We start from the raw sequence: 23,416 nt of genomic DNA, 5'->3' as shown, positions 1-23,416 counted from the left end.
ATCCGATTTTTAACAGTATTTTTTAAAATAGCTGATGAGGTTTTTGTTTGATAATGATGAGTATTGAAAAGACCAAAATTTATTTTGTCAGAAATGTTAATTTTAATTCAGATAAATTATAAATAAAAAATATAGACCGTTATGACGATAACATCAGTATTTTTTCCATGCAAGCTTAATAGCCACATGAAACTCCATCATCATTCCCTTTCCTATAGATTTTCATCACGGGACACTGATATTTCTTTCTCATCAACACCAAATGGCGAACAAGATAAAAACTGATGATACAAATTTTCATTTAATTTCAATTTAAAGATGAAGCTTTTCTAGACTGGATTGCTCCCGACAATTATTACCAAATAACTCTAATCGTTTCAACGTCTTTGAAACTTTTACAAACATCTGTAGAACCCAATCTATCGCCTCGCCAGAGTACTCCCTACAAATTTCATATAGATTCATGTAGGGGAAAAATTATTTCAGCACTCTTATCATCTGAAACGACTGAGATCCAGAACAAAAGGAATAGACGACTATTTTTTTGTAGAAGCAATATTCATTACTAAAGTTTCTGTGACAATTATTACGGCAAATCTATAAAAAATACTTAAAATTCAAATTTGACACAGCAAATATATTACCATAAAGACGGAACCGATGGAGATTGCATTCCGAATTACGTATTAGTCAAATAGATTGTAAGGTGCTTGTACGTAGCGTATGAATTTATGTATGGCACGTGAGCAAATGTACAGTGTATAGAATAAATGCGTGGCGTAAAAATCTACATGGATGCTACCTATAGATCAGTATGTATATTGTTACGTCCACACCGTGGATACACCTTGACTCGTATAGCCTGAGTTTGCTCTTGTTAACTTCATAGTCAAACTGGTGCAATTAGTTAAAATAAGACACAAAGACGTCTAACTTATTGCACCAGTGTAGAAATACAGTGAAAAAGAGAGAGAATAGACCTCCTATATATATCAAACATACCGGTCTCCCGGATAAAAAATAAGTATCACCTCCTCGAAAGTGGATGATAATATAGAAAATTTTCAATTGATGTCTATCAATAAAATCATAAGAAATTCTTAAGCATCAATTGACAATTTTATTCGCAGTATTTACAACTGTATAAAATTAATTCACAAGTATTTCTACAATATTTGTTATGATAAAAAACACGGAACGAAATGTATAAATTTACATCTTTATAATACATAGCTTCCACTATTTTAAACGCTCCAAAGCATAGAGGTAGGTAAACATTAATGTTTATCTGTAAGTATTAAAGATTTCAAAATTTAAATAAGACTTCTAAATATAAATAATAGGTCTCAAAAAAGTTGAATGCAAAGTTTTGATATCTTTGATACCTACGGAAATATCTCTTTGTAAATATATATACTCTAGAGCGTTTGAAATTTCGGAATAAGCCCATCAATTTTATTTGTCCGCAAAACATTATTTATGGAATCATCATTTCAGATTCATCCAGCAAAGCAATTTGCAATTTTTCTTCGAACAATTTATTTTGTAGCTTTTGATCCTCTATACGTTTCTCAATATCTTCAGAGGTGAATTGTACTTGCATAACTTGGTGCTTTGTTTCTTCGCAGAATTCGGCTAATACCGGAAGCTCCTTATCGTTATCTTCGTTCGTTTCTGTTTCTACAATTTTCCTAGTTTTTTTACTAGCTGGTTCATAACAATCGTTACTTCTCTCACACTCATCTGCAATATTCATTTGATCTTGTAAAACACTATTCATCAATGTAGCAGACTTGAACCACCATGGCAACGTTTTAAAGTTTCTAAGATGATTTTTATCATAAACGACTTTTAAATTATTATCGAGAATACATATTTTTTCTTTAATTATGTAAATTAGGATGTCAGAGAAAGACGTCACTCCTAGGCTGCCTAAACTGAGAAACAAATAGCTTAATATATCCGACGATACTGCATTACTGTTTGAATCTGGCAATATTTCTCGACAGTAAGAGTTTATATGTCTGTGAAGTTTGGGGATATCCGTTATTGGCCATCCGTAACTGCAATAAAACTCTTGGTTATCAATAGTGTTAATAGATCGGCTAATAAATCAATGCAAAAGAGAAAGAATGATATTGACCTCCAATGTGGTAAAATAAAAATATTCATGATATTTTCCAGTTCAGCTCTATATTCTTCTGACTTCCAATCATCATTAAAATATTCATATTTACATGGTAAGGTATATTCATTTTTTAGAAACTCTCTAAATTCTGATGGAAACCCAGTATATGTTAGAGATTCTGGATCTAAAATAATATCTCTTAGATGTATTACTGACTCGTTATGTAGATTTATTATGAAATTCGGATCTTTTAAAGACTGTAGTAAATTTTCATTAAATTTTGAATGCTCGATTATTCTAAAAACAAAAAGTTGTAATTAATTTATACATAGGACGAGGTGCTTAAAACAAGACGGTATCTCCGTAGTTATTAAAGGTATATCAAAATATTACGAGGCAAAATCAAGCACTTAAAGGGATGCATCCAGTAGCAGTATTTATTCTTTTCATAGATTAACACGGTTTATATTTTAATGGAACACCTTATATATGTTTATGTATTCTTATAGTTTATCTCGATAGCTTTCCAAATAACTATACAAATGTCATTTAACTCAGGTGTTAAGGCATAGATCTTTAACGGAAAACTGTATTAGATCGAGTCATCGCATGGTATACGCAACACCATTTGAGTCTGCAACGATTCTGCTCCAAAAAATTCAACGAACGAGGATTACAGGCCCTTTTTTGTCTATATTGAACTAATGGTTATTCGATTAATGCGCGCTTATGAGTGGTTGATCTAAAGATAACATATTTTTTAATTAGTTTTTTTCAAAATCTATTATTACTTTAATTCAAAGAGATCTTATAGAAAATTGTGATATCTTTAATAGTTACGGAGATGAACGTAAGCACTTTCTTACGTGCAGGATTCGAGATAATTTAAGTGTCTATCCCTTACAAAAAAATATATATCTTAAAATTAATACCTTAGCCATAATTCTTCAGTTAAGCAACTATCACAAACATTAATCAGATAGTCCATTTCCAATGGAATGGGGGATGATTTGTTTGCAGATAGCCAGAGAATTGAGTCTTGTATCAAGCTGACAGTTTTGTTTTCAGTTAATGATTGTTCAAAAATAATCGTATATATAGATATATAACCAGATTCCAATAACATTTCCAAGATTGAAATTGTCTCATCCTCATAAGTTTGTAAATTGCCACAACCAAAAACTAGAAAAACTAAAGGAATTGGCATTAATTTATCTCTTGATAGAATAGTCTTTGTCAGACGATGATTAACAAATTGAATATCTTCACTGGTGTCAGCAACAAATAGTAGTGCATCAGATCCAATTAGATTATCCTTGCTAATGATGCCTTCAAAACACTTTATAGAAATGTGTAGTTGAGACCCTTTAGGATTGATTGAATGTATCTTTACATTAGGTTGAACAGTGCAGTCTTTCGCGCCTACGTAATTGCTGAGAAGTCTCTTTTTCTGCCATATAATTGGTTTATTTTCTGAGTCAGGCCAGGATATAATAAGTTTCCAAAATAAATTTCCTACATAAGCAGTGTCTAAAGATTTTAAATTGTCTTTAATACCCGCATAAACAATTATTTCAATAGGTGTTTGGGTACATGAATTTTGCGCACACAGCAATTGTGGAATAATTTCTTCCTCTTTTGTTTTTTCTCTCATATTTTTCATGAACGGATGATAAAGAAGCTTGGCGCGTTCTTGTAACGTTACACTCTGCAACCAAACGGGTGTATTTTCTAATGCTTTAATTTGTTGTTTCTTTTCTTGTATTATATATTGTTTCCATATGTTAAAATATTTTAACATTAAACGATTTTGAATTCTTTCGGATACTTTACGTAATCTTTCTAGAACTACAATTTCTTTATTTAAGAATTGGTTACACTCTTCATCTACAATTTCTATAATTATTTTCTCCATAATCTTCTTGCTCAAGGTTTTATATATATCCAGGTCATTCAATTGTTCTTTTACAATAATGGAACAATAGTCTTGTATAACTTGATTCTCCAAATCTTTAAAAATATGTAAAGCATTTTTTTCTATATTTCTAATTTGCTTCTCTTGGCGTATCTCCTCCTGTTTCCTTTTTTCTGCAATTGCAGAATCTCTATTGAGGGCCTTTGGTTGTTCTTTTTCATCAACTATTGATATCTCATTAGGATATTGACCTCCTAAGCTAGCTTTTGTAGGAATATCTTGCTTTGAGACATTATCTTTTACTATAGAAATAGGTAATACTTTTAAATAATCAGATTCTTTTGAAAATACATTTGTTTTCCTGGAACTGGAAAACATACTTTTGTTTGCAATCCGTGAATTATCAGGGACTACATATCTAGATTTGGCTTCAAATGGGTTATTACTAGAGCTACAAATATGATTCTGTGCTTCTGAATTAACAAAGACTTCTGAAGATTTAGACCCTAAAGGAGTTTTCACTGTATTAGCAGAATTAGACTTTTCGTTCATTGTACTTGATATAGAGTCTACTTTGATTTTATTGTTATAATCATAAATACTTCTGTCCAGCTGTGACTTTTTAAATGAAAATGGACCCATTGAAATTTTGCTAGAAAAGTTATCAGGCTTTGATTCTAAAGTAGTTACACGAGATTTACATATCACTCCTACTTTATTATGATTAACAGTTTTCATATCTTCCACTTGATGTTTTTTCCGAACCGAAGATTTTTGCTCAAACACAGACTTCAAATTTTCTTCCTCAATAAAGTCATATGGATCCAATTGTTGACAGAAGTTAGGGTCATTTTGATCATTAGCATTTATAGACTCTTGCATCAGGTAACCATTAAAATCAAAACTATTGTGTGGCTTATGATTTTTATAAGTTTGCTCAGGCATTTTACATCCAGCAATGCATTCACCAATGGATAGTTTTACTTTAAGCCTTTTGGATTCAACCATATTATGAGCTCTACCTTGCTCAATTTTGGCAGAAGGTCGATCTTCTTGAAAATCTCGTTTGTTCAGTGTAACATACAATCTGTCATCAGACACAGATAATCCTAATTGCTCACAGAAATAAACAGCCTCATCTTCATCTTCAAAGCCCAGAATGTCAATTAGTTCATATAAAGGATATGCAGTTGAATTAGTCCTATTATAAGCTTTCACCATCACCAATAAAGCTCGTTCTCTAACTTGATTAAAATACCTAAGTAAAATACAGGCATTTAAATATGTTGTACTACGTACCAATTTGAAAAATCTGTTATAATTATTTGATTCAAGAGCAGAATATACTTGAATGGCAAACTTAATTTCCTCTGATTTTTGTATAAATAAAGGTAGTCGTTGGAGATCCCACATAAAGTTTCCATTATTAAGATTTAATAGAATGACATAAGATCTAAATTCTGCCTCATTAAAACATTTAATTCCTTTAATTCTTAAATCATGATACATGTACTTTAAGGATTGTAGACATTTTGTTAAATTTTCTGAATTAATTTTTTTGTCAAATATTGATGGCTCTTCTGCACAGAGCCTTTCAGAGCAAACAATGTGAAATCTGGCACACTGCTCAACTAACTCTACACTATCTGTACAGCATAGTTCTTGTTGAGTTATATCCTTTCTAATTCCTCTTGTTCTATCCCATAAGAAATGATACCATTCTCCTAAATTGGTAACATCTGATTCACAAAGGTTAACTATTTCATGAAGCAAATAACTCATAGTCATTTTTAATGCTTTGACTGGCCTAAGTTCATGAGGCATTGGTTCTTCTTGATCTGCAGATGATCTTGAATATTGTTTCACAGCTATCATATGATTGATTTTATATTCACTTCCTACAAGCTGTTCATAAGGTGCTACTTGTCTCTGTGATTCACGCATTAGTCGTTCCTTTTCAGGGCACATATCAGGGCAAGTACCACTTGTAGCTTTAGCCATAGCCAGTGAATGACTTCTCACTTGTTTAAGTCTCATAAGTCGATCTCTAGCTTCTAAAATTTTATATTTATCTTCAGATGTAGTAGCAGCTTGACAAATTATATTTTGTAGTTCTTCTATTGAAGCAGTAGGCAATGATTTACTTGCTTGATTATCAATTTCTAATTTTTCTACTATAGATACTTTTTTATCTAAACGAGTAGATAATTTTTCACGTTTCCCTATATTTTTTGTTAAAGGAGCCCTACTTTTTTTAGCATTATAAATAGTTGGTTCTGCAGCTGCAGGTTTTGTTGAAAGATCATTATATAAATTATATTCTAAGTCTGTTAATGCTTCCAGTTCAGATTGGATTTCATCATCAGTAGATTTTAAAAATTCTGCCACCTTATCAATTTGAGCTGTCTTTTTCTTAATTATTCCTTTTTGTATATTTTTTGTCCACTCAATTTTAAATTTGCTACCTTTATATTCTCCACACTTATAATAAGCCGAGGTTGCTGCATTATTATTATTATAAGCTGCTGTTATGGTTCTTTTCTTTGGACGAATAGTTATTCTAACATCTCCATAGACTTCAAAATATGATTGGGCTGCTTGTTTTGTAAGCAGCTCTTCAGGAACCTCAGAACATGTAATCGAATTTTCAATGCTTCTTTTGATCACTTGCGTTTTAGGATTTTTTTTCAAGTTTATTAAAAGATTTTTATCCTTTATAGATTCAGAAGAAACACTAAAAGGAGCTTTGAATTTATCTCTTGATATTTTAGGCTTATATTGTTTTTCAGAAGAGATTTGATCATTTACAGACTGGTTGCTATTATTATGTTGTGAAATGGAAACAGGCTCAGCAAATCTAAATAAGTCTTTTTCATTGTAGGAACAGTCCAATACGAAGCTAAATCCAGTGGTGTTGTCAGATGTTGGTATAATATTTGGATGAGAAAATGTAAACGAATTTGGGATTACAGTGTCTGTCTGGACAGCATCCGTTTGTATCATTTCTTTCACCTCTTCCATTTCAAAACTAATTTTTAACTCGTTGTTTTTATTTTAAAATGTTCATTTGTAAAAGTTCGATAATAGAGAACTTAGATTTAAAACTGTGGCTTGACCCCCGTCATAACCTATAAACCAAACAATACTCACTATACCTATTAATACCTAATACTAATAGGCTTCACTTTAAAAGCTTGCAGATAGATAGAATCAGCTAGAATGAGCTGGACCAAGACCAACTACCAAGCTAGCTGCTGGACTAGGCTGGAGTCTAGCTAGGCCTGAGCCCTGAGGCAGTCACGCAGTGAGGCAATCTGCTAACTGCTTTACTGCCGGTAAAAAATAGGAATATTCGGAACGGGGACCGGACATTGGTAACGGTGAAACTGGGCTGAACGCACACCATGGCAGCCAATGGCTGCTGTTTCGGTTATTATACGCGCACTTTTTGATATTGTAGCGTAATAGAAGTTATTATAAAATCATACTACGTTGCTACACATATATAATGAATTAAAGACTACCATTAATGATAATTTAATTCTTAGTTTAAAAAAAGTAGGTACAATTATTAAAATAAAAATATCTCTGAAAGTTACAAATAAAGTCAAAGAAAGTAAATTTTGAAAACTTATGTAGGTGGACAGTTTGGATACTTAAGTTTTAAAAACAATGTATTAATAATTTTAATATCTCTTAATATTAAAAAACCATGAAATAACTGATAACCATTATTAATTACCGCAAAGAGCAGCTAGGCAATTGAATAAACACGAATGATATATACTTTGATTATGACACATTATAGTTTTATTAGACAATAGAAACAAATATACTAAAATTATATATGCACAAGTATAAACTTGTTAATGTGTGTAATTATTATAAACATAAGAACAATATTCATTAATATTATATATAAGTAAGAACTAAATCAAATAAATAATAAAGAATTAATTTATTATTCATGATGTATTGCAACGATAATTGATTGTAACTCTAATTTACCCCATGATTATAATGGTTCAAATATGCAAACTGTAGTATTTAGCAAATAATCCTACATTCATATACATGAAACTTCACATAGATAAAACTTATTCATTATAGTGTCTAGAGGGAAAATTATCTGTAGGAAGTTATACATATGAATAATTAAACAAATTGTATAATTTTTAGTCTAAAACATCTGTTAATTTATCTTATGCAAAATATAAAATTTTGTAGAACATTTTAACTAGGGATATTACAAATAATGCGAATACACGATTTGTGTAGATTAATGAAAAAACATGTTTGAGTGCAATATTGCTTAATTATTGAAAAACAAGTTTCTAATATTTAGAATATTTTAAAAATAATATTTTCATGTTTTTTCTTTTCAATAAAATAAGAGCATATTTGCTAAAAAAAAATCCTTATATTTTCAACTCACAATGAATTAAAAATTTTTCGCGCAACATCAATTTCTATTCTGGCTCATACTATTGATAAATTTTGTATTTGTTTCATCACATTATGTCGTTGTTTATTAGTATTCCTTGATATAAGTAAAAAAAGGCATTAATAATTATGTGTATACAATAATCACAATTACATTCTAAGCATTATAAGGATTAAAAATGTTTCATAGAACAATCACTTTTTATTTTGATAATTTGAACGCATTTATATATTTTTTATTATTATATGTATAAATTCTATATAAAATCTATGGAACAAATTAAATTTTAGTTGCTCAATAAAACAGATTTCAACCAAAGAACAACAAATTTTTATTACGAAATCTTGGCCTCTTATCGAGAGCGAAACATTTGTATTTTAAAAACATATTTTTCTCAACATCTTGATAAAATAATGAGCCACAGTGAGATTCTATAATTTATTCGGCTTAAATTTATTTTCCACAGAAGACCTTTTAAAACTCTATGGACTGATTCTATTCAAATGATAAAGTCAATGTAAGCGTTCTTTCCCAAAAAACGGGTACGACATTTGATAAAAATGGTTATTTTAAACTTAATGAACAGTTACAAATTACACGTCTGATGAATGCGCGCGTATATAATATATGTATAGTATATAAATTCTATTAAAACATCTATGCATAATCTATACAATAATATTATAATAGTGTAGTAATAAAATTTCTTATAAACGAGTCACAAACAAATGAAGTATAAGCAGCTTAAATAGCTATAAATTATAAATGAAATATAAATTGTTTATAATACACAACATTATACATATGTGAAATTGATAATAATTTTCAAATGCAGTAATATTATTTTTATGTACGATTAGACAAGAAATTTATTTTGGACAGGCATTGATTGCATATTTTGTTATGAACTATTTATAATTTGCAGTACCATTGTGTCCGCTATTATCGACGAAACATGATAATCATTAAATGAAAAAAAAGAATTAACCAACTCTTTTCAATTATAAATCTTAAAATTTTCATAACAATTATTAGCTATTTTAACGATTATACCCTGTATAATGAAATTTAAATAACCTGAATACTCATTCAAACATTATAAAGATTTTTTAATGATTGTGCAATAATCATTATTTAAATTGTCAAATCCTATCTACAAAAATATTAAGGTAACTCAATACTTTAATTTTATATTCACTGTGCAAAATAACGATCCTATATATAGCCTACTAAAATACATAATTCAAAATCAATATAAGGTTTTAATTGCACTGTATTTCATAAAAGTTTTAAAGCTTTTAAAGTATAGGCTGTAAAATATTTTTGCCTGTGATTGCCTTTGTTGTTAAAATGGGAGTAGCTTTTGTTTTAACACACATATGTACAAAAAGAGCATGATTATATGCTTTGACAATCACCATATGTCAATTATGACTGATGATAAGATTTAATCAACCATCAATAGTTATTATAATAGAAGACTTTAATTCTAGAAATTGGTTTAAGCTTGCAAGCAATTTCGCATCCAGAGATAAATGCCTATTACTTCTAATAAATTCTTATATAGCATTTGTCATAGTAAAAAACTGTTAAGCCTTGCTCATAAGATGAGCTAGGTCTACATTAATATTTCAAGCATTTCTAGTTTGTTTCATTGAAGTGATGAAAGTATCTGTTCTTAATGAAACATTTAAATTTAACTATTATAATACTTTAGTAACAAATAATAAACATAGCATCTATAAAATTTTGAAATTAAATAAGAGCCTAATTGATCAATATTCAGGAGGCATCTTATCTCATTTAATTTTGCTATACTTTTAAGGCAGCTTTAGGGGACCAATGATGAAAGCGAGCAGGTCCAGCTGGATAAGAATGAGGATGCAACCATTTGTTTCCTCTATGACTCATGAAAGGGGGAGGGGATGGTCCACCCAAAAAATGCGGAGGCATAATATTAAACCATGGCTGATTTATTGGATGAGGACCATAACCCATATTGAAGGAATGGTTGAACCAAGAACGATTTCGATTAAGATGTAGTCTTGGACTATTCAAATTACGTCTCCTACCTGTAGCATTTCCACAATGCTGTTGATTTTGATTAACAGAGCTAAGTGGTTTTGATTTGGATTGTTTTTCTATGCATTGAGACAACGGGGATTTCTACAAAAGATAAATAATCAGAAATGCAATAATATCAGTTGACTAAGGAAAAATGAAATAGGAAGCTTACCTGTATTTTTTCCGATCCATCAGAATGTTTAGCATCTTTTTCTTGGTTATCACCATTTCCTTGAAATATTGGTACTGTATTTTCCTTATCATCAAAAGAGGCTAATGTGCAATATGATCCTTTGCTTTCTCCAAAACGGCAGCAAACTTCATTGGGATCAACCCATAATGTTAGTTCAACTGGTAAGGATAGATCTTCGTACTTAACTCCAGCAGCAATAGCTGCACTCTCTAATGTTGCATCCCTTCTATTATGTCCATTTACACGAATACATCGATATCCCTGTCCCTTAAACGGTTTTTCAGGGAACCAGTGATTTTTAAAACGTTCCATTAACAATTCTACTAAGCGTCTTTTGAAACATTCCAATTGATCTGGACTAAATTTTTCGTTTTTTTCTATCAGCTGCACTAGGAAGAGCACTGCAGCCATAATTTCGTTGCGCATTTTGATATTGCTGAGTTTTAATGTTGCAGTTGATCAAAATACTGTTCTTGCTAGTATAGGACACAATTCTGTTAAGAACTAAAATTTCATTGATACAAACTGATATGGCGTACATAGAGCCCTTTAACACTTATGCAATTTGAATTTTTTCTTCTAATGTATTAGAGTCTTGCAATATATAGTTTAATATTATTAGATCTCTTCAAATTACTGGAAAGATATTTCCTAATGTAATTTTATCTGTAAGTAAATAAAAATATTATGTTAACAGTTTTTTTAAAGATTAACATGTAACAAACTTTATTGTACAATATTAAGGTTTAAATGTATACTTAATCGAATAGAACTTTAAACACTTATTGATTTATTAAAAACTAATAGCAAATACAGAGTAAAGAATATAACAATATGTTGTAAGCAGTAATTAGGTTATGAATTGTAGGTTAGTTGAACTATATAGTACAGGTGATCATAGAACATTTAAGAATAAGTTAAGGCTTTATAATATTTGTATAAAGAAGTGGAATAAGTTTATATCGTGAAAATATATTATTTTCTATTAGTATGAGCAATAAATTATTGATATAGTGATTTATGCCAGCTCATTGCAATCGTACCAGGACGTACCGTGCCGAGTCAAATTATTTCTGAGATACCACTACTATTTTAATAAGCAGTGATCATTTTTCTATCATTTACAATTATTAAAGCCTTATCTCGTTGCTGTATAATTAAAGATCGGCTAAAATAATGAAATAGACCTTACGTTTAAATGACGAAAATTCCGTGTTTTTGATGCAACTACTACGTCTTTTCTTTTCTAAATAAATCTACTCCAATCTAATCTACTCCTAGGAGGTAGAACCCAACACGTGTTACGTTGCTTCATAACCATGAGAGCTAACACAGCAGCAGCGCATAACCGCTGCAACACTAGGATGCAGGAATTAGACCAGAGAGGGGGGTGTTAGATTTGGTCGGTAAAGCAGGGTAGCTCCTCACACCCTCCCCACCCTTCCACTTCTAACACGTGCTTCTTTACCGATTGATAGTGATGTATCGCAAATCACAGATTTACAGAAGTTCATAAAATATAATAAAGATGTCGTTAAAAGTATAATGCCACTTCTTTTACAACTTTGCTTACGACTACGAAACTTTATTCAAAATTGGATGATTATACAAATGTAAGGAAACATCATTGAATATAGGTCAGGATGGCAATACCGATCACCTTATTTTTATGAAATATAATCGAGTTATGGGATATTCCCGATAGACTTTTATTTCGTGAGGAAAAGCATAATTACAAAAACGGATTGGAACAAATTTATCAAAAAGTTAAGTGTTCATGACAGAAATAATTTTTTATTTTGCATTTTTATAAGAATTTAGTTTAAAGAATAAGGTATATTTTTAGCAATGCAAATTATTCTGCAAATATTTTATAATGGCTTAAGCGGCAGATAAGTTTGACATGTTTTATAAAAGTGTATAACTTCCAATGTTATACTAGTTATACCTCATTAAAATCAGTAGCATACATACAACGAGCAATTTCTATCAAGTTGATCAATATTAGCCGATCATAGGAAACTAATGTCGATAATGCAAGTGTTTACTGTTTTCTATACAGTCTCTAATAATATTAAGAATCTATAACATTTTTTATCAATACGACATAGTTGAATAAATAAAGTTAAAGTTTAATTAATAAAATCATAATAATTTGTCAAATTTATTGCTTTCAATTGTTACTTTTAAAGATAGGACGAAATTAATTAATAACAAATTATAAAGTCGTATATTATTATCAATATTAATTATTATTAGTCCAATAATAAAAAACGCGGATAATGACTGTATTTACCTTGATCGTGCAAATTTCCAAAATGTCGCCAGGAAAAAATATATGGTAATTATTTTTGGTCACATTCCTGCACAATGGTTCTATATTAATCAAATGCCAAGAAGCCGCGAGGGATTGCTTTATTGGAAAATCTGTATAACAATCTGATAATTTTCATGGAAGTACATAGAGAGCAAGAGATAGTTAGAAGGGTTAGTGAAGAAGTAAGAAGAAAGGATGGGGCAATTCCGTAATTTCCCGCCTTCCTTTTCATCTGGTTGTTCATCGCTGGGTTTAGCTCGAAGCTATATGGAGCCGGTTCAGGACGAAGCCGGCTTTTAACGATCGGTCATTAAGCCGCGAAGAAAATTGAGACGTCCACCTCTTCTTGGTGAGCACATATCCAATTGAGTGAGCAGTATAGTCTTAATACGCCTTATGTATTAACCGGTAGGCCAAGCCACCTTGTTAAACGTATTCATTCTTTCTTCTTCCCTTCCTTCCTTCCTTCCTTCCTTCCTCCCCCCTTTCTTTCTCCTTTTTACCACTCCTAGTTTTTTATCATTGGAATCCACCATTGATTTTAGCACGTGTTTAAAACTACCGTACCGAACCAAGATCCTTAACGAAGGGGGAAGGTAAAATTTAAAGGAGCAAACTGCAGTCATCTTGAGATAGTAGCCGATCGCTTTCTGGAAATACAAATTGGTTCATTGGGCAGAACGACTCTGGAGAAGAGAAACGTTAAGTTGCACCATGAATTTCGTTCATGGTTATCGAGACGATCTCGATATGTTTGTCCGAAAAAACTGTACACTCGATGATCTTTCCTTGCTCGAGTTATCGGTAAGATCAAGGTGGATCGAGACTCGAGAGGATGAGTCTAGGGAAAATAAAACGGTTATAACTTGTTGCTACACTGAGAGAAAAGAAATCATTTATAATTTAAATAAATATTTCTTTGGATCACAGTTCCAAAATGAAATATTTAACTTTTTATACCAATGTTATAAAATTGAATAAATCTATTTTTGTTCAAGGATCTAATTTTTTATTCAATGAGCTATTTGTTAAGACAAAGTACTGATAATAATTGTCAATTATAAACACACTTATCCGAATCAAATGATTTTTCGTTTCCTCCACAGATATATACCATTGCATACTTAACTCTGTTTCGTGTTTCTTAGAAGATCACGAAAGAAAGAGGAATTGGGCTGGATAGTTTGAAAGTAACTAAGCTGTGAGGTGGCTCGCTCTGGCCGGAGGAGGTTGATTTATCGGCCAATTAGTCCAGTGTACTGGCTGTACGCTTCTGACCGCTTCTCCGCTGATGTGTCTCACCTCGCCTCACCTTCCCGGATGATATTCCGAGGAAGATTGGATTGGCTTTCCCCCGTCCCGTCTATCTCGTCCACCAATATATATATATATATAGGCAAACCATTTGAATTCAAAGTGCAGTTCAGTCCGCAGAAATACCGTGAATACGCCAACCTTATGCGTACTTTATTATTCGTGCAAGAAAGAAGAAGAAGAAAAGAGAGAGAGAGAGAGAGAGAGAGAGAGAGAGAGAGAGAGAGAGAGAGAGAGAGAGAGAGAGATAGTGAGCACTAAAAGTGGATTTGTGAAAAAACGTTAGGCATTTTTCTGAGAATGCTTGTTAAGCATCAGTCGTTGGTCGTGTCGCGAGTCTGCCAGGCAAGCGGGCAGAGAGCGATCTATTTTCGCCCCCCTCCCGAAACGAAACGATGCTGAATGTTAAATGGTGTACACGATGTGACAGACGCTACGAGAAATACTTTAAGCCAGTTTAAGCCACTAAAGACGTCACTGACACTGTAATGGCTCTTAACGAACGTTCTTGTCATTATCGACATAAAAATTCCTTATCAACCAACGTGTTACATACAATTCAGGTACGTATATATATATATATATATATATACAAATGTAATAATATGCATTCATATGGTAAGTGTATGTATACAGATATCGCATCTCTGAAAGTACGGATCATAATCGAGAGCAAGAATTTTGTGGATAGATGCTTCGGTATAACGGATATTAAGTGTCCTACAATTTCCACTATACTGCATGACATTTAATATCTGTAACAATATATACATGTGTGCAACAGAGCTTTATCACTATTAAGATCGATTAGCATCGATTCTAAACTATCTCTATTTCGAAATAATTGGAATAAGAATACAAACTACCTAAAAAGATAAGTGTATATAATTTTACCTATATATATATATATACATCTATTAGTTTAAAGTTAGTCTCAAAGTGTGATTGGTTAGCGATAACCAATGATACGCCCATTAGCTAATAACCGAAATACGAGAACAGTGGTATTAAATGATTTTCGGGGCAAAAATCTCGAGTGGAAATCGGGCGAAGCTCGGAGGTCGAGGAAGGTTTGAGTTTGGAGAGAACGTGATGATTCGCCTGTGGCAGCATTGGATTTGCCGACGACTCGAATTTCACTGGAGCCGCGCGTCAACCAAAGCGACTGTTAAATTCGAGTAAAAGTTGCTTAAACGCCGAGGCGTTTAACTCGGCAGGTTTCGTTCTATCAGTGCAGGAGGGCGATGCATTGTGCAGGCAATGCTGTATAAAGCGTACTTTAATATCCTGTCTGCGCTTAATCGTAGCGCGGTATTAGATACGAGGGCTACGGGTGGTCCCATTAACCGTTCGCCTTCGCCATCGTCGCGCACAGTCAGCTTTACCTTGCGTTGCTACATAATAGGAAGCTATATACCACGCGCCGACACCCCTCGATATAATGATGCATCCTAGCTTATATTATTATTATTATTATCATCATCTATATGTAAATACATATAAACATATAGAGACACGCACGTCCGACCAAAAGTCTCTAGCTCGGACTGACTGGCGGTCGTAAGTACAAGAGGTGTCGCGCTCTCTCATAAAATGTATACATATCGCGCGCTTAAATCTATATTTACAGAGAAATAGCTTGGCTCGTCTCTCTCTCTCTCTCTCTCTCTCACGAGCGAATTGCTCCCTAATTGTCGCGCATGCGTTTGCCCGGTGCGCTGTCTGGCACGCTACTTACTCCTCCTGACCGATTCTTCGCTACAGGGGGAGGGGATTAAGGAAGATAAACGTTTTTAATTATTTTTGGCCCTTGCGCGCTGGGTCCGATGTTCCGAAATCCTCCTGGGAGCGTGAAATTGGTAATCGAGGAATTGACGAGCTGAAATAAATTAACATAGTATTCTTTTTTTTGCTGTATTTGATATTACAGTGTAATAAATAAGGTATAGTTGCAGCAAAAGTGGAAATTTTTATTTCTTTGTAAACTATTTTTATTACATTTTCTTGCACGAAATATCGATATTTCACGTAGAAAAATATATTATTCTTGAATGTAGACATAATTGCTTTTTGTGGAACTAAATAAGCCGTGATATATATACAACAAGTAGTATAAGTCAACGATAACAAATTTTCTGTCTTATAACAATTTATTTTGTTTTTGAAATGACCACTTTTGCAACTATATATAGTATATAAGCCTTGCATAGTATACTTGGTTAGAAAAGGGGTGAGACAGTAGGGGCTTTCGATTGCCACTGGCCTCCACAGGACTACTGCATATGTATATTATGTGCGATTGTCTTCCAAGAAACTTCTAGTTAACATACGAAGCAGGGACTCTGTCTTTATAGCAGCTCTCTCTCTCTCTCTCTCTCTCTCTCTCTCTCTCTCTCTCCTGTTTTGCCCATCGTCTCCCTTCGACTCCCAAGAGTAGCACACACTCCACGTCGGTTGAAATCTAGCTATTATAGATGCACGCGAGTTTTGCATAGCTGTTCTTCTTTAAAAGACAGCTGATAGATGTCAATGGCTGCCAATGGCTGGCTGCCTGGCTAGCTAATATAAGCACCGACCTTCGGCCCGCAGTTAAGTGATTGTATTCCAATTATTTTAATTACAGAGGCTATTCTAATCGATTCAGTAATCGCTTCGAGCGACAATCGACGGAAGTGCTTTCGTCTCTCTCTCCCTGCCGTTAAATAATCAGCTACCAGCGAGTGTTACATCGGTAAATAAATAATTTCTCATCGAACGATGACCAAATTGGAAATTACGATGAGCCACCGATTCACAGGGGTCATGCTTCCAAGTGTTTCCTTTCGGTAGAACTTACGATTCTACCCGTCCGTATATGCATAATGATCTCGATGGCCCGTGTTTATGCTCATTACGCAATTTATGCATTTATGCGACTCGACGAGGAATCGAGTCTTACGACAACTGGATAATATAGGAGTGTGTACAGAGAGGAGCAAATATTTTGCATATTTTGCGAGGAACCTGGCGCGGAATCGACAAGGATCATCTTCTTAGTGCGTTGGTACAACATTGGTGCAGGCGGCGAAAGGTGTCAGACTGTGTAATCTGTCCAGTCAAGTGCGAGCATTATTGACGTTAAAGCTGAATAGTTTTCTATCGGCTCGTGAACCTCGGGGGATCATCTCCTTTTCATAAAACATCCAAAGTGGTCCACAAAAATGATCTACCCGTGGTACACATTATTTATGGCTATTCGGATAAATCTCATGGGACGGGAGACATTCACACGGCGTATAATGGATTTGCGTCCCTTCTTTTTTTTACACAACTTCCACCCTACCACCACTATTTACAGATCCATGACTCATCGTATTTAGAGCATTTATCGCACTTTTGCCATCGTTTCACCATTTTTATCTTTCCAGAAATTTATTATTATGCTCGATGCTGTTGTGCAGTGTACAATCTGTCCGAGATGTGGGTGTTTTTTAATAAATAATAAAATATGTAATTATTCGTCAAGAAGAATATATAGAAATTTTCTCAGTGTGCAAAAATTTATCGTGAAGCCTCTATTGTAGTGTATACTTCAAAGATCATTCTGTATAAGAAAAGAATGATTTTTCCTTTTTCCGAAAGAAAAAGAAGAAAATATTTAGACGATATACTCAAGAATAAATGCGATTTGACAGATTGAGTACACACGAAGGCTGTACGTATAATAAAAATTCGAACTATAAGTATATATGTAATCCCTCTTTTTAATAACAATATTAAATCAAAACCTACAAGATTTCCTTAATTTCCCCAATTACCCTCACTTCCCTCGCCCCTACTTGAAAATCATATTTCCACCTTTTTCTGCAGATCATTCTTCGGCGAACGAGGGTCCACAGAAAATTTACTACAACTGCACGCGAGCCACTCAATGAAATACTCGAAGGATAGAAGAACTAAGAATCGAGCATCGCCGACACTCGAAGATTCAATGGAAAATTATGAATGAACTGATTCTTCCTAGACAGTCATTCTCAAAGCACTGTGACATTAACTCTTAAGTAGCATCGATCGCTACAATGAAAGTGACAAGGATCCAGAAGAATCATTAATCTTTCTATACAGATTCAAGTGGCGATAGAAATTTTGTAGCCGACTGGATTTCATCGAGCGTTAACGATCGACAGCTCAATCTTTTTTTCTTCCATCCTAACATCAACATACATAATGTTGAATGATCGTCGAGCTGTCTCTTGGAGTGTTTGCGTAAAGCAAAGCATAAGGAGCTGGAAAAAAGAGAAGAACGGGGTATACAGGGAAAAACAAGAGAGAAAGAGAGAAGAAAACAGAAGAAGAGAGGGGGCAGGAGAAGAAGAAGAAGAAGAAGAAGAAGAAGAAAATGCGAGTAAAAGCTTCGGTAATGGCCTCGTAAAGGGACTTTCGTAAAGGATCGTAACTTTCGAAGCACGGGTATAGTCGGTGCAGTGGAGTCATAAAGAGCCTATTATCTAAGGGCCTCGGGCGTTGTAGCGCATTTCATAATAAATCTGCTATAATTATTTGGTTTGCATCACTGATTTAGACTCTCGTTAAGCGTCAGTTTTACCTGACGTCGAGAAGAACAACAGAGGTATTACAATATTTACTGCTTGCTTCTAGTTTTTCATTGGCGACATTTCATTGGAATGTTTTTCTCCAGAATAATGCTCGTACGAGAGTGGTACTTGTGTACGTGCGTGTGTGTGTGTGGGTGCCACGGAGATTTCCCTCGAAAATGGCACAATAGCTCATCTCCCGGTTTTGATACGGGGACCCCGCGTACGCTATGGATCCTCTGACTTATCGACTGAGGCATATTTAATTTCCGCTCCAAGCTCGACGCACGTTAGCTTCGTTGAACGCGCGCGCGCGCGAGCGAGCGAGCGAGCGAGCGAGTGCCAACCAACAAACCCACGACAGCCTACCTCTCTTATCTACCCTTTTCCAATAAGGCTTCTCCAACGCTAGAATTACCCCTTTACCGCGCGACACAATATTCCTATTCTATGCCGCATTGTGTCTCTCCTTTCCCTCGGTCACTTTATCATTCGCTTTTCTTTCACACTCCAGCAATCATTCTTATCTCCCTCTCTCTCATACACACTCTCTTTATTGTCGTGTACACGATAATCGTGTACATTTGACGCCTATATATATATATATATATATATATATACAAGAGAAGAGCATATATATACGTTCTGAAATAATCTATATAATTTCCCAATGATACATTTCCATTTTCTGTTTCATTATTTTTTTCGAACACAGCGAAAAGTTGGTGTTTCGAAGCTGTCGCTGGAATTGGCGAGGGTAGGATATGGCTGGAAAGGAAGGGTAGGCCGTAGGAAGGAAGAGAGAAGGCTGGACCCGTTGAGAGCACAACTCAATTTCTCGTTTCATTCTCCAAGCACGACGACGGTGCTATCTCGTTCGCCCGCCTGAGTTCCCCCGTCGGCCACCACCACCGCCACAACCACCACCACCACCACCACCTCCACCACCGCGTATAATACGCCACCTACCCAGTTATAATAATGGCACGAGGGGTTGACGACGCCGACGCCGACGCCGACGCCCCCAACGGCTCGCGACTCTCCCCCTCGACACACACACGCACACACATACTGCTATTGGCTGATATTTCCAACAGTTATGTAATTTCCTGGCTATTGTCGAGGACCCAGGAGAGTAGCAACGACGACAACTCTACCACCATCAAAAGCCTCGCTTCGTTCCTCCAGCGTCGTCATTACCTTTTTCACCACCACCACCATCACCACCATCACCAGCAGCGTCAATCAATCAGGAAATAGACGAGCATAGAAATTAAAAGTAGAAGAAGAATGATCTTTTGCAACATCGTCTCGTTTTTAGCCAAAGAGATAGGGAGAATTTCATTGGAGAAAACTTGTACGGTCATTTATCGGTGACATTTCTCTCTCTACCCCTCCATTACCGACAACTTCTCATTGTGCACGATTTAACTCGATGTCGCACGGCATACATACACATTGTTAATTAAACTACGCCTTGTCGTCGCCGCTTCATTGCCACGATTCGCACAACTACTTTATTGATAAGCCTCCACTGGCCTCCTCTTCACTGCTAATACGTATATGCATAATACACACCTATTATAGTATCTACGTAAGCCTGCATAATTAAACTTGGACTTGTTTTCTCTTTTCTCCTCCCTCCCCCCCCCCTCTCGCTCTATACATATATGTATATGTAGCATAGAAACTGCAATTCAATTGTCAACTAATGGTAAAATGATATTGGCAATGAGGGAGTAATATTTGCTCACAATGGTATTATCATAATCATGGGAATATCACGAGATTGAAATAGTGCATTGATGGAAGAAAAGTATAGCAACTTGTATATTTTCTCACACTATTTGATCCTCGATTAATATCGATCGGTCTAGGGTATATTTCCTTCATTTTTCTCCATATTCCAAGCTTGGACCAAATTCCCCTATATACCATTCTCTATTTTCCCTTTTACAAATATAACGAAGCTCTCTTATTCCTATAAAGTTCAAGCGAATGCAACGATATACTCGAAATGTCAGTGATACAGTCACGGTTTGCTCCCCGTAGCTCTTTCTCTCCTCGCACGACAGATCAAACGCGATAAAAGTCTAGCATTATAAAATAGCATCGTGAGAATTGTCTCTCTCGAGTTTTTCCATTAATTTCATTAACCCTCGGGAGAGCCGGGTCGATTATTATCCAGATCGTAGAAATGCCAATCTTGACTAACTCGATAATCTGCGAATGGTTTGTGCGCGCTGGGGCGCGCGCTCGCGCGCGCCAATGTTCAAGCGACGACGTTCTTTCGAAATGATTGTTGTCGATTGGCGACCGCCATGCTGCATTTCCAGCTTTTTACCTCTGTGATCCCCTCCGTGTTGGCGGTGCGGCCCGTCCCTCTACCCCACCGCTTCTTCTCCCCTTTCGATACTCGCGCGCTACTCTCCCCCCTCTTTTCCCCTCCGCTCCCTCCTCTCCCTCTCTGCTAAATAGTCCTGTGTGTGTGTGTGTGTGTCATATTATCATCTTTCTCACTTTCTATCGTGCATTACACTAGAATCCTATATATATATATATATATATATATACACACACAGGCTATACACAATTGGAAAAGAGAGTCGAGGAGAAGGGTCTGAGTGCAGGATAAGTATACTGGCGCATGCTCCGTAACTATGAAGTTGGAGAATATCTTGTATCCTCGTTTTACCCTCGTAGGTAACATGGCTGCTCGGTGGCGCAATTAGAGACAGTTTGCGCGCAGCCACGCCGAGTACAATATCATTAAGAATGACACTTATACCACCTCTTAATCCATATTTACATACGAGTTTCTCCACTCGAAACTTCAAACCTGTTACAATTGTAAAGCTCCATACGGAAAGTTGGATGTTTTTTGAAGGATTTTGCGAAGGTTGCCGAAGGATGGAAGCAGGATGCTCGAGGGGGGAGAGATATAGCAGTATAGTTGTATATACATATAGAGAGCTAGCCGACTAGCGACTGCCGGCATAAATCTTTATAAATTGACAAAAAAGCAGTGGATATCAGCTGGAGGGATCTCTTGGTTGCTAACCTACTCTCTCTCTCTCTCCCCCCTCTTATATATACCGGTCCCTCGCCTCAACTTCCCGCGTTAAAACAAAAGAAGACCCTCCGCGTGGGGCTGATACATACATGTATATACTCCATATGGATGTGTATGTACTGTATAGAGAGTATTCTATATATATGCGAGTATCTATTTTATTAAAGTATATAAATAGTATACATATATATATATATATATATAAAAGAGCATCAATAGCAATGAGAGAATGCAATGAATGATACAGGTGTCCCTTGTGTGGATGTAGTTATATACAAACATATACATACACAGTAGACGAATCGCACTCGTGTCTGCAGTTTCGACCGTAGGGCTTTTGGTCCGTTCTTATATGCTCGTACAAGTGCGCACGCGCGCACTATCCATCACCATTAGCATTATCTGTACGAGGGCTAATATTCGCAACCACCCACTTGCACCTTAACGAGGGCCCGACAATTAACGAGCTATCACGCTACTCTCTCGCGTCGGCAATAGTCCAATCGGATTTTAGCTCGCAAAAACCTGCCACAGTTTGTTGTTTTCCGTTGGAAAGGGTGATAATTAGCACTATATATGAGAGCGCAGAATTGAGCAAAAAGAAAAAATTCCGTTCCAGGATGCGTCGATTAATTTAGCTATAGTATGTATTTTTCGTTGGGTGGATGATGATGGGGATTTTCGATGTGTTCAGTGCCGCGTGTGTGTATGTGTGTGTATATTATATAAGTATACTATACATATATATATATATATATAGGAAGGAGAGAGAGAAAGAGGTGGGGGTAGAAGTTAGGATGGAGAGATTCTCGCGCGGGTGAGCAACGAGTAAGACAGTGGCTACGAAATAAGAAACCGGTTGGGACTTGGGACCCAATTTACTTAACAACGACCGAGAATTCAACACTTACGCGGATGTCCGAGGGAGCTCCGTGCAACCGAGAACTCCAATCCGTGTTACCACTTACCGCCTAAGGACTTTGCCCGTGTGTGCTCGAGATACACGGATACCGAAACCAATACCAATCGAACGGTGTGTCGAGCATGCTTAATACAGCTACCGGAGCTGCTCTTACAGCTGCACAGGTACCACGAGCCATCAGCTTCTCATTTCTCACGGATGCTGATATATAGCTAGTTTTACACTGCGAAGTGCATACGTGGCCACACAATTATTTTATAATTATTATTGTATAAATAACGGGATGTCGTGGCACGAGAACTGGAGGAATACTCGAGGCTCGAGAGGTTTCTATGTATATATATATATATATATATATATATTGGCCTGCGCGAAGCTTTTATGTACAAGACGGTAGCCAACGACAAATTTGGACTGGACCTACCGAGATAAGAGTGGAATTTTTGCTGGATTCACCTTGCGAAGGATTCTT

At 35.2% G+C, this 23,416-nt stretch overlaps 2 protein-coding genes across 3 annotated transcripts; both read right to left on the bottom strand.

Moving 5' to 3' along the window:
• Positions 1-34: 34 nt before the first annotated feature.
• Positions 35-7,485, bottom strand: xmas (RRM_XMAS2 and SAC3_GANP domain-containing protein xmas). Of its 2 annotated transcripts, XM_066739608.1 has the most exons (3): positions 3,061-7,483; positions 2,144-2,425; positions 35-2,063 (listed from the first exon to the last, which is right to left on the bottom strand). In XM_066739608.1, the coding sequence occupies exons 1-3, from the start codon at positions 7,062-7,064 to the stop codon at positions 1,478-1,480; spliced, it is 4,872 nt and encodes a 1,623-aa protein (XP_066595705.1). In that variant the 5' UTR covers positions 7,065-7,483; the 3' UTR covers positions 35-1,477. The 2 variants fall into 2 exon arrangements, with proteins under 2 accessions (XP_066595705.1, XP_066595706.1); XM_066739609.1 differs by lacking the exons at positions 35-2,063; positions 2,144-2,425 and adding an exon at positions 2,455-2,870 and having other exon boundaries at positions 3,061-7,485.
• A 350-nt stretch (positions 7,486-7,835) lies between these two features.
• On the bottom strand, positions 7,836-12,063 carry LOC136780866 (protein BTG3-like). Its single transcript, XM_066739431.1, has 3 exons — positions 11,937-12,063; positions 10,724-11,410; positions 7,836-10,653 (listed from the first exon to the last, which is right to left on the bottom strand). Exons 2-3 carry the CDS (start codon positions 11,168-11,170, stop codon positions 10,300-10,302), a joined length of 801 nt encoding a protein of 266 aa, XP_066595528.1. The 5' UTR covers positions 11,171-11,410; positions 11,937-12,063; the 3' UTR covers positions 7,836-10,299.
• Positions 12,064-23,416: the final 11,353 nt, after the last annotated feature.

Source organism: Prorops nasuta, unplaced genomic scaffold, assembly GCF_024137725.1.
Source record: "Prorops nasuta isolate Cenicafe-Biocafe unplaced genomic scaffold, Cenicafe_Pnas_1.2 PNAS00021, whole genome shotgun sequence".
Lineage (NCBI taxonomy): Eukaryota > Metazoa > Arthropoda > Insecta > Hymenoptera > Bethylidae > Prorops > Prorops nasuta.
The sequence above is the reverse complement of the archived record's forward strand: the minus strand, read 5'-3'. Positions and strand labels throughout refer to the sequence as shown.

Bases quoted from the DNA above. Each gene is read 5' to 3' on its own strand.
- xmas (XM_066739608.1), bottom strand. From the start codon at position 7,064: ATGGAAGAGGTGAAAGAAATGATACAAACGGATGCTGTCCAGACAGAC. The intron at 2,426-3,060 runs GTATTAATTTTA...TTTTGTTTTTAG, and splicing joins ACTGAAGAATTATGGCTAAG to AATAATCGAGCATTCAAAAT. The intron at 2,064-2,143 runs GTCAATATCATT...GTTTTATTGCAG, and splicing joins TTTATTTTACCACATTGGAG to TTACGGATGGCCAATAACGG.
- LOC136780866 (XM_066739431.1), bottom strand. From the start codon at position 11,170: ATGCGCAACGAAATTATGGCTGCAGTGCTCTTCCTAGTGCAGCTGATA. The intron at 10,654-10,723 runs GTAAGCTTCCTA...TATCTTTTGTAG, and splicing joins ATGGATCGGAAAAAATACAG to AAATCCCCGTTGTCTCAATG.